The sequence below is a fragment of the Diorhabda sublineata genome, chromosome 9 (assembly GCF_026230105.1).
Source record: "Diorhabda sublineata isolate icDioSubl1.1 chromosome 9, icDioSubl1.1, whole genome shotgun sequence".
In the NCBI taxonomy this organism is placed as follows: Eukaryota; Metazoa; Arthropoda; class Insecta; order Coleoptera; family Chrysomelidae; genus Diorhabda; species Diorhabda sublineata.
In genome coordinates, this window is record NC_079482.1 from 19,572,337 (window position 1) to 19,588,299 (window position 15,963).

The following is a 15,963-nucleotide window of genomic DNA, read 5'->3' on the forward strand; positions in this document are numbered from 1 at the left end:
ATGTTATAGGGGAAAAGAAGAATAATTTAACCAACCAAATAACCTTTATTACCTCGTTTTAATATAAATTACACGAATAAACTGAATTCTAAAATATTTATTTTAAATATAGGATCATTTTAGAAACAATAGAAATAATATATCTTGAGAAAAATATTGTTTTAGTGTTTAATAAAGTAAATAAGATTATTTTGGAGATATTAACCTAATAAATGAGTTTTTGATTCTGTTAAGCCCTCTCTTATTTTTTTGAAAATTGGTAGGAGTTTATCAATGGCTTTTATTGCTTTGCAAAACACATGAATTGGATAAAATGCAAAAATTGTTTATTTTTCAATCATTTCGTTCAAGTAACTCAATAAAAACTTTTTTAGCCAAAACTAAAATTGAGTGTGTGTTCTCCAGCTATAGCTTTGACTGTCGAGGCTTCACACAAATACAGGAGGTACAAATATTCATTGTATAATAATAATCGATTTCTCGAGCATTTAGGAGATTCCAAAAGGTGGAAAAAAATCAAAGACCACATCAGGGTTGTGGGTGAATAACTGTTGCAAATCAGTACTGTGTTCTTTGACTTAAGATGTTAAAACCCAAGTTAGTTACATCTATTTCCCTTCGCCAATATTTTGTAGCGCTATCAATAAGATATGATAATATGAGGAGCCAGCTCATAAAATCTGATTGGTGGTACATAGTAGCCGATTGTTATGTTCTCAGATGAACCCAGATTTTGCCTAGATGAAAATGATTGATGTGACTCGGTATACATAAGAAAAAACATAAGGTTTATTTAATACTCTACAAATTCGTTCATGTTTAGAGTTTTGCTTGCACATTTGGAGCTTGGCTTCCAAACATACCCTGAGAATGTTCGACTCAATATAGAAGAGAGCAATTCGACTTATAGGCGATATAGAGTTGACCAGATAGCTTACAGCATAGAAAAAAGGTCGCCTATCTGACTGTTTTACCGATACTTCCAGGGCAGATGCTCTTCCCAGCTGTCCAACATAACACATCCTAGAGCAGTATTTGCAAGACCTGCTCGACAGGCAGACATGGCTCTTGAGCCCGAGTTCTCCTCCAGACGTCCAGAAAGCCAATTTATTAGGATTCCTTTTGTGGGAGAAGTGCAAGCCTGCAGAATCATCTACTAAGGCACGTATTTTCCGAGCACTACAACCTACAGAAGTGTTAGATTCTTGTCCACAGACACCTCCAAATGGCAGACACCACCTGAACTACTCTCTTCATGTTTGACAATGTTAAAGCGCATATGTAAAGTAAACTTGAAGATCAAAACCAAGCAGTTGTAAGGCCAGATACGACTCTGACTCAATTTATTTTTTTCAAGATATTGTTTGTATTTCATTTATACATATTTTGTTAAATCCCTGTATTTCGTATGATATTAAAAAATATTAATTTCATGAAGTTTTAATTCTACATACAACTACATATAGTAACTTTTTATTCAAATTTATTGCATTTTTTTAGATTAAAAAAATCAAAAGTATTCTTTCATTTTGAAGAGGAGTGTTTTTGAAACCAAAAAATAATATGATAATTTTCTCAAGAAAAATACTGCTGTTTCTCTAATTGTAGTTTCACTTAAAACAAATTAGCCAATTACTGCCATTACAGATGTATTGGTGAAAATTTATTTTAACTCAGTATTATAGGATTGTACTCGTTATTCAGAAAATCTAATTGTAGTTAGTTCTTGCTGTTTACAAAGAAAAAAATCTTTTATTATTACTATTACAAATCTTTTTCTCAAGATACATTAATGCAAATAGCTTAGGAAATGTGCAGTAGATATAAACTCTTACTTACCATGTGAATGTATTCTCATACAAGAGGCAGTAATATCAGTAGTGACAGTAAAATACGGCAACCATAAGTCTTCTATGTAAGTATCATTAAAAGTACTACGTATTGTTTGATTAAAATCTCGCCCACTAAACATAGAGGTCATAGGATATGTCAAATCTAGCAATTGACGCCACCATTGTGTCATTTTCTACAAAAATCATAAATTTTACAGTAACCGTGAAGGAATCATTCAACAACAACCGAAATGAAAATCAGCTGCAAAAGGATCTTCCTAAGATGCATCAGACACAAAAATTTACTGAGCATTGCATATATAATTGTAAATAACTTACCATTGACCATTCTCTTGCTTTTTGGGTCATAGTTGTTATATTTCTTTCTTGACACCAAAGAGCGCCCATAAAAGCTCCTATACTAACACCTCCTACCATATCAATAGGAATCCCAGCTTCCTATAATAGCAATTTTTTCGTCAAATTTCAAGAATTGCTAATTAAAGAAAATTAAAAAACATATTCAATGTCTGTGATAAAGTTTATCAAGTTAACATCAAATTTGTAATTGAAGTTTCACGTTTTTAGGTAATTTCTGAAGACAAAATTGAACTGAAAGATATTTGAATGTACAGAAGGAATTCAAGGTTATGATTAATCAATAGTGACATTTTTTAAATCATTATCTTCTATTGGAAATTATTTTGAATTTATTATTGGCATATAAGTTTTGCAATGACTATGAAAGGTGTCTGCAATAATGGGAATTTTAACCCGCTATAAATCACTATTTGATCAAGCATTTTAACCTTTTCCCTGACCCTAAGCAAAAACTGCAGTACTTAAATGCTTGAGTAATAAAGACTGCTCATGATAAGTTGTCCTTGGTTTTTTAACCTTTTTGTATTTAGTTTTTCTATATGTTTTAATATTTACAATAACAACTTTGATTCCACTTACCTGTATTGCTTTTATCATTCCCACATGTGCAGACCCGCGAGCTCCGCCTCCTCCCAATACAAGTCCTACCGATTTTCCAGTTAACCATCTAGCCAATCGAGAAAAATCTGAATGTACATTTGGAGATGTAGTACACACTTTTGAATATAATTCATTCTACAAATAAAACATATTTATGTGCCTCCAAAATATAATTTGAGTCCGTCTCCAGAAATGTGAACTATTTCATACAAAAAATAAGAATTTTAATAAAAATACTGAATAAACTCACTATTCTATTAACTGATTTCCTAGCGAAAACTCTATTTGGACATAAAATATGATGATGTGATGAAACCCAAGTCCTCATATTCAACCACGCAATTGTATTCTGTGGTTTTCCATTTTCTTTGTGCAATAATACTAATTCTTTTTGTGTTCTTATGGCTAAACGTTCAATTTCTTTTTCTACTTTACCTGTAAAAAATACGTGATAGTAAACAAAATCTCTCAAGATACAAACTATTAATTTCATAAATTTGCGCGTCGGAGACAAGTAATAATTAATTTTCGACTGTCGCCATCCTTAAGATTATTATTATATATTGTTGAAAATTAACTTATATTTTTATTGACTTTAGGGGACAAGTTTGGTACATCATAATTGAATATGTCTAAAGATGTTTCGAAAATAATTTCAATGTACAGTCCAACTGATACTATTAGTTTCCTATATCATGTATATTTTTATTATTATATTATACATATCGTAACACATTGTAACAATCTTTTTGAGAAATCAGGAATTACCCTGAAATCAACTTTAACATTTCTCTAAAGTTCATCTCTCTGTCAACATCCTATGCCTCTTATCGACTGTTGCATTTATTGCAAATCCGCGGCCCTGGAATATTTTTATAATTCCTATAAAATAATTTCAAAATATTTATAAACACTCAAGAACCCCATAGGATATTCAATAACCGAGTAATCATATAAAGGTCTAGTGACAGGAGGAAAAATAATCTAACCAATGGAACAAGTTATCTAGCCACTTTACAATATTTTTAATAAAATAAATGACTAATTTAAATACCAGAACATATAACAGTTTTTGTTGACATTAGATACAGTGTACTCAATATTATCAGCTAATAACTTACCTAAAGATGGATGATTATCACCAAGACCTACAATAAGGATACAATCTGCTTGTCTTATGCACCTTTGGGTCCAGGCGCTGACAGTTAAATCACACTGGTAGAGGGAAATTCGATGTTGATCTTCTTGTTGGGCTAACCAAGAAGACAACCTGTATTCATTATTTGGATCCATTATAGAATTTCCCAGAGTTTTTCGTACTACGTCCGATGTCAGTCTCAAAGTTGATCCTAGAAGCAGCTAAATTAATACAAGACATCCACAATTAACTTCAAATAATTAAAACAATCTGAATTAATTTAGGTTTATGCTACTATTCGATAAATATTCGACACATATTCGACATAATAAGAGTGAAAAGAAGTTTTCGAAAAATATACAAATTGGCTTAAAATACCTAGAGCTACTCAAATTAAAAGCATTATAAAACACAGCATAATTATGAGCCAATTACATTGGTTACTGAATAGAAGTTTACAATGTCACTGAAAATTGTGGTGAATATAGAAATCAGTAAACCAACTTCATATACATACAGTCGTGGACCTATTAAAGATTATGGAAGAGCCCAAACGATTTTAAATCGATGCCAACGCAGTGCCTATGGTTAATTGCGATAATTCGTCTTTAAGTGTTAATGTCTTATGATCTACTCATTTTATTTTGGGATAGTGATAATTATAACGAGGTTTTGAATTATTTTGAGAAATATTTCGTTTTTTAAGTTTGAGGTATAAAAATGGTTCAATCTTGTACTTTGAATTGTACGGCTAGTAGGACGAAAGATGCAGAATTAAAGTTTTTCAAGTAAGAATTTTAACATCAGTATTAATTCTTTTTCTCCACATAAAAATTAGTATTTTGTAATCATTCGAATCAAAAATGATTGTGTACCTTTATTTAAGAATACCAAAAGGCTCCGACCTTAGAAATGGATGGATAGTGGTTATAAGACAATTTTAAGAGACTATAAAGTGATTTGTGGAAAACACTTCATCAAAGAAGACTTTGAAGCTAATGTATATGGGAATAGAATTTTACAAGCAGGATCAGGTCCTTCTGTTTTTGATTTTTCCAAACATTTACAAAATAAGTACAAGAAAGGAGGCCCTTGGAAAAGAAAAGATTAAGTAGTCAAGATATTGAAGTGAGGAGAAAAATAGATTGTATGGTTAGTTATTTTAACAATTTGCCTAAAGTAAAATAATTTCTGTTAATTATTATCATATTTTCAGATACCTTACCTTATATGAAATATGAAAATAATTATAAATGGGTTTTTCATTTATTATCTATTATTTTATTTTAATATCACTTTAATAAAATGAAAGTAATTTAAATATCGCTAGCGACTAATATTTAGTATTAATTAGTCTGCAATTTCAAATTTCCAAGTAAGTGTCATTTAAAATCCAATGTTTGTACAGTTTCGTGGCTTTTTGCTCTCTTTAGCTCTATCTCGAACCTATTTTTCTAATGTTGGCGTCTCGAAACTACGCTGTGATACGTCCATGCGTATAGTATAGAATTTTGAGATTGAGAAAGCAAATTTAATATCAAGTTCAATCACATACTAGGTATTAAGCTAGACACGAGAAAAATATACTCACCAATTCCACTTAAACAGTGATTGAGTTCGTGAGTGAACGCAGTCAATGGTACATCGTCTGAGGCAGCAACAATAGCCACAGTTGAGAAGTTCACGGAAGATGGGCGAGCATCTACAGCTGGTGAATTGGAATCAGTTACCTTTAAAGTGGGATTTTTCCAAGTACCTATAACATGTTTCAATATAATTATATAAGCACTTTTGAATTAAAATGTAGAGCATTTTTTGGTATAAATATATTCAACTCTTATAAAATTATAAAGAACGTTTAATAATAATAATTCTATCAACTATGACAATATAGAATTAAAATTTCAAGATTTAAATATAAAATTAACAATTGATGTATCCTCGATAATCATTTGTGATTTCTGTATACCATAGATGTATTTAATAAATTCTATGGAACGAGTTTGAGAAGAAAGAATGGAAGAAGGAACTGCACTGTAGACTGTGCAGCATAGTCCTAACTTTGCAGCAAAAATTTGCAAACAGTATAATAGATTTAGTTAATATAATATTCTTAATTATTGCTTGCTGAAAGTACGTTTTCCTGCCAAACGGTCAATTCAAGTTATCAAAACTTGAAAATCTATTTTTATGTACTATACACATTTGAAGCTTGATCATCAGTTATTAATTGTTTGATATAGTGTCAACATCTCTTTATGTGCATTTGTGACTATTTTATTTATTTAAACCTTATGAACGAAAATAAATTGCATATCAACATAATATATAACAAAAATAAAACAAACTTTTATGTCAAATGATACCTACCTAAGATCCTATGTCCTAATAATTTAATCAGTCTTGTGACAACAATTGGATATCTCAATTTGATGGCATTAAATAAACCTTCAGGTAGCTTAGCTAATTCTGAATCTCTAACTGCTATAACTGTTGTACTTCTCTTTGTTTGGGTAACCATCTCCACCTACAAATTATTAAACTTATTTTTTTGTGATCTAAATTTTATTTTGTCCATCATTTCTATTTTGTTCTCTTCAGCTTCACTTTATATGCTCTGAGGTGAAAACTGGACTTCAAAATAAAACATGGCTATAAGTTAAGATACACTAATTTATATCAACCAAAAGGAAGCAAGAGAATACGACCACAATAATTTAGAATTCTTTTAAATTTACTTACCACTCCTATCAAATCTCCTTTGCCATATTCACCTACCAATTCTTTTTTTCCATTTTTATGAGTAATCACAGATCGTAATCGACCAGATAAAACTATATAAGTAGAATCACTTTCATCATCTTGTCTGTAGATGGCTCTACCTGATTCCATAAATATCCAATCCAAAGCAAAATCAACCTGTCTTACGAAAGGCGATAATCTACGAACCACTGAATGAGCTATATGTAGGACAATTTTCGGTTGTTCTTTTATCAACCTGTAAAATCATATATTAATATCAAATTACAGAATTAACAAATGTATGAACAATGAAATGAATAGTATATCAATATTGATTCAATGTCTTCACAATACATCTAGGTAAGTGGCATTACAGGCACGTAATCATGATAATGAGTAAATATCAATGAAGGTATTGAAAATGGAAAAAAATACTTTGAACCAGGATGGATTGAAGTTGTAAGACAGCCTTATTGAGTTAAGCCTACTTGGTGATGCTGACGCACTTCATCATTCAAGATGTCTTCTTCTTCTTATGTTGTCCTTTTGCCTTAATTCCTATAAAGTTTTTCCTTTTTGTCCTCAGTTTTTTCATCTCCTTCCTGGATTGTTTTTATTAATTTGTATTTATTCTTGTAATATTTTTACCCAATTCTTTTTTATTATCGGTTCTTGTTCCATTATTTTTCTATGCTTTATCTTGCGGACTAGTTTTTCAAGCACTATTTTTTAGGTGTTTCATTACCATTGCATTTCTTTTGGTCACACAAGTTTATAGTGGACGAGTTATAGTTGGCACTGCTGTATTTATTTTGAATTAATTTTAATGAAACCGAATAGATCAATAGTTTTTAAATAAACTGCCTTATGATAATCAAATGCAAATAAATAATATTTTGATTATTAATGTTATTTTCTTTTGATTGAATTTACTAATCCGAATGTATGGATATGATCAAAAACAATATTATTTATTCGTAGCTAAAAAAAATTAACTAATTAATTTAATTTCTAATTATTAAATAAGGGATATTAGAAATTGCTTGACAATAAATGTGATGATACTATATCTTTTACTGTTTTAATACTTAAATACTGAATTTTTCCTAATAAATATTGTTAACATTAGCGTTATAATAATTTATTTAGATGGAAACTAAGATTAGCATAAAATCAATGGAAAACTCACAAGTAGAAAGTAGTCTTGGAAATCAAAGCAATTCTTGTGAAATGTTTAGCTCTTATTGTAAAAAAACTTGGTTCTCCAGTAAGTACAGCTAATCCACCAACAATTTCACCAGGATGAGCTGTGAACATGTGTACTTCTTCATCCCCTTCAGTAATTCTTTGAGACACTACTAACGCCCCTGATATCACATAAACTAGTGCCGCATCCTAAAAATAATTATTTGAACAAATTACTAAAGGTATTACTGAGTTGGAAATAATAACACGTGTCAACACAAAAAATGACTTTTATTTCAATGTATAAAATTTCGATAGTTTTGATCGTAATTACACAAAAAAAATTATACAACATAGAATAGTTTGCTTTTGTATTTAGAAGACCGAATAAACGATATTTATCAAAATTTGTGGTTTTAATGTTCAATAGAAGATATTACCATACAAATAAATATGTTTATAACTTTTATTAAGCTTTACTATCAAAACAGCTTACAAAAAAGTGAAAATACTTTAAAAGTGTACACTTTTACTTTTTCTTTTATGTTCATAAGCACTTTCTCTCAATAATCTCCAGATATAATCTCTCATCATTTTTTCATTGTATTGACATTTATAATGCTGTTCGAAGTTCATAATGTCCTGATGAAAACGTTCGTCTTGCTTATCTGAAAACACTCCCATATTATTTATCTAAATGTGTATGTAGCATATGAACTTTCAATGACACTCTGCATCCCATGGCATTAAAATTTTTTAGCATATCTTCAACTAACTTTTTTTAAAGTTTTCAGTTTTGTTGTTTCCTAAAAATCCAGAAACTGATGTTTTAAAACTGGCTTTTTGAGTACGATTCAATAACTTTGGAAATTCTTCATCTGCGAATTTGATTAATTTGACGACCAGCTTCAACCTTTGCTTCTTTAACTTGAGGAAAAACTTTTTCAAGTATCCAAAAGCTTCCGAGATTTGATCAAGTTTTTTAAAAAATGGTTTCATTAACTCTAGCTTAATGTGCACTCACATTTTTTCCGCTTCAACAACAGAATATTTTACTTTTTGTTTTCCAATACAAAATTCTGTCCTTACAGGCCATGACCGTTCAATATAGTGCTTAGTATCCACTCTGCTATCCCATAAGCACAGGTTACACAGATACTTGTATATCTGCTCTGTAGTTTCATCAAAATTCCGACCATTTTTAAATCTCCAATTAGCTGCCAGTTATACTCGTGATACTTTACTGATGTACTAAATTAGCAATTGGAAGAAATGAGAATTTATTTCCGTTGTACAATAAAACAGCTTATAAGCATTTTATAGAGCTGTCAATGAATAAATATGTCTTTACAAAAACAAAGCTCATCTTCTTTTGTAAAAAATGTTGAGAACGTTTCATGCCTAGTTTGCTGATCTGTGATAAATCATAAGCAAGTAAATTCCACTGTTTTAAAGGAGAGCCTAAAAGCTCTGCTTTATTTTTAGACAAATTCATATTTCTTATCAAGTCGTTAAAATTTTCTGTCGTTATAAGATTGTGATTTGATGGTTCTGGTATAGATAAAAATTCCTTATCAGAATTACTTCTGTTAAACTAAGAGATGAGCTACTTTTTCCTCTACGTCTTTTACTCAGATTTACAATGCAAAAGTAGCAGTCATGGATGTGGTTATTCGGTTCTCACCAGATTCTTGGTATTGCAAATTTCATAGACTTTTTCTCACCTCGATATCAACCTGAAATAAAGAAATTAAAATTAATATGTCTATAAGATTTGATTTAATGATAAATGAAAAATTACTCACCTTCCAAACATCTGTTACAATAACTACAAGCAACATGTGGAGCCCATGGCTTGTCTTGATTCTGAACAGGAAAGTCAAAATATGCTTCGTAGGCTTCAAAAAATTGAAAACTAGTGTTATTTCTATCACAAAAGCAAACTTTATATCAAAAAAGGTATTGTCTTTTCGTTTTTGTGTATAATTTACCGAAAAATTATAATATAAACTTTAGGACAAAGAACGAAATTTTTTTTTGAGTCGTGAACTAATTCTACTACAAAGATTCTACATAAAGAAAATATGGAGTTCGGCTAAATTATAAATGCAACAAAAATTAATATGTCATCTATAATTCAAATACAGAAACTATCTTATTTAACCTTCTACCTTGTTTGAATCTTCCTTCATTAAATAAGTTCCAGCTGAAACTTCTCTGATTTCTACTTTCCCCTTTAAAGCGCTCACACCATCTAAGCCTAATTCTTTTACAAATGCCTCTGTTGCAGTTTCTATCAGTTCTTCATCAGCAATAACTTCCGCATTTTGAATGGAAAGTCTCTTTTTAGATATAGAACCTTGCTCGGTACTCTACAATATTTAAGTATCATTTTAGTTCTTAAAATTCATTGAACTTCTAGTTGGGGAAATATCTATATATCTATATATATATATATATATATATATATATATATATATATATATATATATATATATATATATATATATATATATATATATATATATATATCAAACAAACATTGAAATTTAAGATTGCACAAGTTGTTTAGAAGAAAATGACGAATATAATATTATTGTACAAGGAAATAATTATTTCAATATAGTGTCTTACCACCCAGGCAAGACTTGAATATAGCAAATCAAAAATTCTAAGACCATTAACAAAGAAGATTAAGGCAAAGTAGATCTGAAATGAAATGAAGAGGTATTCTCAATTGAAAATGAATGCCTACCCAAGACAACAGCAATTGAAATAATTTGAAATTCATTTTTTTTGTCTTGAATAAAATTTAAAATAAATTGTGAAGAATCTTTGATAAGCTAGAATCAAAAACATTGTCTCATTTAAACTAGCGATTGCTTTTTTCAAAATAACAAAATTAACATGTTAAAAACCAATTAATTGAAAGAGGAATATTTTTTGTTTTTTTTTTTCTGCAAATTATTAAACAATAAAAAAACAAAAAAAATTCACTACAAAGGATAAATTATTTATATATTTGATAAATTTACCAAGTTGGTCACCATTTCGGCTTCGACGTTTCCATTTCCTATATTGCCACTTGGAGAACATGATTTTGATTCTAATGATGATTTATTTCTTCTATGACCAGGCACTGGTATAGGTTGTGTTGTAGCCGCAATATTCTCTGTTCCGGCAGGTATTACTTCATCTTTTTTCTTTTTCATTGGCGATCCTCCACCGGAATTTTTTGGTTTAGGTTTCTAAAACAATGATCAAATCCAGTAGGTATGTCAAAATCCAAAACAAAATATCAACTCCTATAAACATCTTACTCAGAATCATGATTTTAGTTTCCAATATATAATATAACCATTCACAAGGGATTACATGGAAACGAAAGTAGAATCAGAAATTTTTTCATGTATTCTATTTTAAAGTTATTACATCCTTTTTAAGAAAGTATTTATATAATTCATAATAGAGATATTTAGAAATGATGCTAATAAATTTACATAATAATTGGATGTCTTAGTTGTTAGAGCATTTATATAAAATTAAATCTATATGACCTTCAAGTGGTTTATTATTCTTTCAAGTTAAATTGTCATCATTGAAATACATAAATTTGTCCTTTGATTATTTCCATGCAATCAACTTTTTACTATTATTACTTATTACTACATTATTTTTGGTTAAAATAAAACATGAAAATGTGCTTCAGAAAATATGATAAAAAAATAATGAATTCAATCGAATAAGGTGACTTGAATAAAAGGGTAGGCCTTTAAACGATATAAATAATTTCTAAAAATGCAAACTAGAATAAATTTTCGTAGAATATCTCTGGGAAAAGATCATTACAGTATAGTTCAAACTTCAAAAAATACTTTTTGCACTGAATAACTTACTTGTCTAACTAATTCAGCACTCAAACCTAAATATTGATGGAGCGCTGTAAATGTTACCCTTTGTAATCTAACCATTATAACCTGTATTACTCTAACGAATATATCAGGATATTCTTGAAATATTTCTTGAAATGCAGCCATTGGTAATTTAACAACAGTTGAATCTTCCATTGCTTTAGCAGAAACTGTTTTATATGGGCTAGTATGACCCTAAAATTGAAATAAATTTTTTGAGCTTGAAAAATTTTTTGAACAGGCATTTTCACTCACCGTTAATACATCTGTGAAACTAAGTAGAGAAGTAACGGATTCTCCTGGTTTAACAATTTTCAACGTTGTAGATCCATCACTTCCAGTTATTGATACATTCAATTTGCCACTTTGGACAATATAAACGTGCTCATCAGGATCACCTGAAATATGTAAAAAAATACAGTGTGTTTTCTCCAATAATTTAATATATTATTAACATTATAACTTCTATTTTCGTGGTTAGGAACGCTTTACATGCAACCTTTAATTTAAAGCCCGTCCCAATAGCTTTATCAGAAACATGCGCAGATGAAGCACAGCTAATTAATTCCTTAAGATCTTGCAGTTTTCTCATTTTAGTATCATTTTTATTACTCGTAAGTTGCATTTTTCGACAGAAACCTATTTAGTTTACGTATAACCGCCAACCAAATATCAGTCAGTTCAGTTGATTGATTAAGAATACTTTTAAAAACTAACTTTTTCGTGTTGTCTGATAAATCTAACCTTCTTGTTGCATACAACATCTTACAAGGTCAAAATGTTGCATATAATGAAACTTGTACGTTGTTTGCATTGCATCATGTCTGTCACTAAGCCAAACCAAACATTTTATCTTTGTTGCCAATTCTCCAAAAGTGAAACTGATAAATTTTTCTGTAGATAGATAGAAAGACAAAAATGTAACACGGGACAAATAAGAAAAAATATGTACTTACTTTCTGTAGGGTAATTTCAATAAAAATATTTAGTACAGAAGAAGAAACAGTTATTTTAACAAAAGTGCTCCATCAATCAACTAAGCTGACTGACAGTTTGTTGGTTGTTATACCAAAAGCAACTGAACATCTGCATTGCAAATTGCAGGTGATAGAAATGACACCAAATAGACAAAACTGCAATTTCAGGAATTGATCTAAGCTTCATCTACTCAAGGCAAATGTGTCTTGCATTCAAAGTTTTCTTGCTCCGTTTCTAGCAACCTTTACAGGAATACTTGGTTATATCAATACAACGTTCTTAATTTAAAAGTTTTTTGAATTATAATAATGTATAAGTTTAGAGATCCATTTGAAACATTTGCAGATAGAAGCATCTACAAGCAACCTTTGCCAACAGTCAAAACTGAATTCTTTTACCATTTACTCTGAAAAGAGAAGATAGGCGTTTTCTAGACCGAAAATGATCTGTTGGTTATGCATTACTTCAAATTTCATGCCATTATGATTTGAAGCGATGATAATGCCGATAAATGTTGTTTTTTGAGGAAAGAATAGTTCAACATATGACATGGTATATTACCAGTAAAATGGTAGTTTCTTGTCATATAATAACTATTTTAATATTGACTATAATTTTTTGAGTCAACTGAATTCAACATCAAATTATAAAATCATCAGTTTTCGAAAGTATTGTTAACAAATATACAGCTGCTCATCTGTAAAGCTGCCATTATTGCTAAAACTATATTCAACATAAAAATAAAATATTTTTAAGATACTTCATACCAAAATTATTTTCATTTATCACTTCCCACATCAAATTGTGACATGCTATAGCAAGTATGATTATTTTCTTAATTGATTTAAACTAGATTTCTTTATACTATCCTTTCAAATCCTATCAAATAAATTATAATAATTTAGGTTTATTTTTTAATCAAGATAAATGTTATAATAAAATATAAAAATAAAAATGACAATATACAAAATCATAGTGGAACCTATTTTAACGTATGGATGTGAGTGCTGGCAACTAACAGACAGAAGAAAAACATAGAGGCTGTGGAAATGGACTACTTAAGAAGATCATGGAGGATATCCAGAACAGAGCTTATATGTAATGAAGATATATGATGAAAAACAGGTCGAGTACACACGACTTCGGAAAGAATACAGTCTAAGCAACTGCTCTGGTACAGACATTTGATGAGGATGGAGCAGAACAGGTAGTCGAAGAAAGCATTGATATATCAACTGCAAAATAGAAGAAGACGAGGAAGACCCCCAGGGACCTGGAAGGAAGGAATTAAACAAAATATGAAAGACAGAGTTATGTAACTGTGAGACCCCACTGTATATATTAAATTGAAAAATTTGAAAAACTTAAAATCAAGAAGATTTTATGAATAAAAGGTTAGTAATCAATTGGAAACTGGGACAGATTCTATACATTTGTCTATTACAACAATATGGTCATGAAAATAAACATTCTGCAATGTACTAGATAGAGTTGCATACATTTGCATAATACAAAAAAATTAGTATCATTAAAGCCTGTTCTTTTTCATCGACAACTAAACATTCTCATTATAAACGCAAATTTATTGATGACGAACACTTTTTGATGAGACTTCATACCTTTTTTTATTCAATTTTTTTAGTCCACCCTGTTTTATCTCTAATAATAATAGAATGGTGAAATGATTACTAAGCATTAATGGTAAATCTAATGAATCAACACGTGAACCATGATTGAATAATTATTTGTTTATTAAATTTCAAATTTAGAGTTATACTCGTAATTGGAAATTCTTTAATTGTGATATCTATAATTTGTCTGCTTATATAATTGTGTTTTTAAAAGTTCTCCTAAGTTGAGAGTAATATTAGTACAATAAATGTATCTAAAAGAAGGTGATGTACATCATCCAATTTGGAAGTAGTGTTGTTCCTAATACACTATGTATTTCATTAAAACTATTAAATTCTCGTTGCTTTGGATTGATTCTTTCTTATCGTTCTTAATTCTAGATTCATGAACATTCGTCTGCCAGATGACGCGTGTTTCAGAAATAAAGTCAGACTCAGTTATGTGTTGGTATAAGAATGTCTTCTTCTGTGTATTTCTCAAATCTATTTACTTACATTCAACTAATTAACTTCTATTTTAGAAAAGATTTTGACATTAGTTTTTTATAAACTATAACCATATAAACTGTGTCAACAAATTTTCTATTATCCATAATTTAAGATTGTTTCCAACAACTTAGAAACTAAATGAGAGTGTTTATAATATGCAATAGTGTTTAATATAATTGAAAATTAGTGATATTTTTGTTAGGGATTCTAAAATAGAGGATGTACTTTCAGAACTTGATGGAAAAGATAATGTTAATGAAAGTGAAGGTGAGTGCACAGTGAAATTGAAGACAATTTAGAAACTGAATTGGTACATTTTATAGACGACAGTAATGCAGATCCCATTTAAATTCCTTCAGTGTCTAACAGTTCTGACAGTAAAACAGCCCCAAGACACTAACCTGGTCTTTGATATCTCCTTGGGCTTGGGACCCTTCATAATGCTGTAGAAATTGACCATACTTGTACTTGATAAAAATCTTCTTATATCAAAGTTCTAGCTGTGGCACATTCTTTTAAGATAATATTATGATTTTGGCGACGTTGAGATTAATTTTTAAGTTTTGATCTAATGATTTTAAAATAAACCCAATGTTTGCATTTTAGCAAATTTATCAGCAACAAAAAGTATTAACTATAAAAAATAACTATGTGTCAGCTATATGACAAATAATGCATTAATCTTGCTTTAATATAAAATATGTGATTTAAAATTGATTCTTATTGCACCTTATCAACTGATAATTTTTTTTTAGTTTATATTAGACAAACACAAATCTCAAAAGATTGTAAATTATAATAAAAGAATAAATTTTATAGTGAAATAAAATTTCCTGAGAAACATAAAAGAGTTTCTTACTAATTACTCAATTTTATTGTTTGGCCTTATCCCAGAATTTTAAGAGCTATACAAACAAAAATATTATTGTGAATGTAACATGTGTCAAGGCCACCCAAATTTAGAAAACTGATAATATAATAATTGATTATCAACTAAGTTGTAAACATTATTATTAGACACAGTAATACACTTTTCTTATAGCCGCAAAAGTAAATTTTTATACATTGAATTAAAG

General features: G+C 29.4%; 1 protein-coding gene across 2 annotated transcripts in view; it reads right to left on the reverse strand.

Moving 5' to 3' along the window:
• Positions 1–15,963, reverse strand: part of LOC130448814 (neuropathy target esterase sws) — a 36,526-nt gene that overhangs the window by 19,242 nt on the left and 1,321 nt on the right. For both annotated transcript variants that reach the window (XM_056786347.1, XM_056786345.1), the window contains exons 5-17: positions 12,045–12,187; positions 11,775–11,984; positions 10,914–11,126; positions 10,050–10,250; positions 7,883–8,088; positions 6,694–6,949; positions 6,322–6,478; positions 5,543–5,707; positions 3,935–4,162; positions 3,064–3,248; positions 2,793–2,948; positions 2,172–2,291; positions 1,840–2,026 (exon numbers count right to left, since the gene is read on the reverse strand). In XM_056786347.1, the coding sequence (XP_056642325.1) occupies positions 1,840–2,026; positions 2,172–2,291; positions 2,793–2,948; positions 3,064–3,248; positions 3,935–4,162; positions 5,543–5,707; positions 6,322–6,478; positions 6,694–6,949; positions 7,883–8,088; positions 10,050–10,250; positions 10,914–11,126; positions 11,775–11,984; positions 12,045–12,187 (2,427 nt within the window). The remainder of the gene's footprint in view (positions 1–1,839; positions 2,027–2,171; positions 2,292–2,792; positions 2,949–3,063; positions 3,249–3,934; positions 4,163–5,542; positions 5,708–6,321; positions 6,479–6,693; positions 6,950–7,882; positions 8,089–10,049; positions 10,251–10,913; positions 11,127–11,774; positions 11,985–12,044; positions 12,188–15,963) is intronic.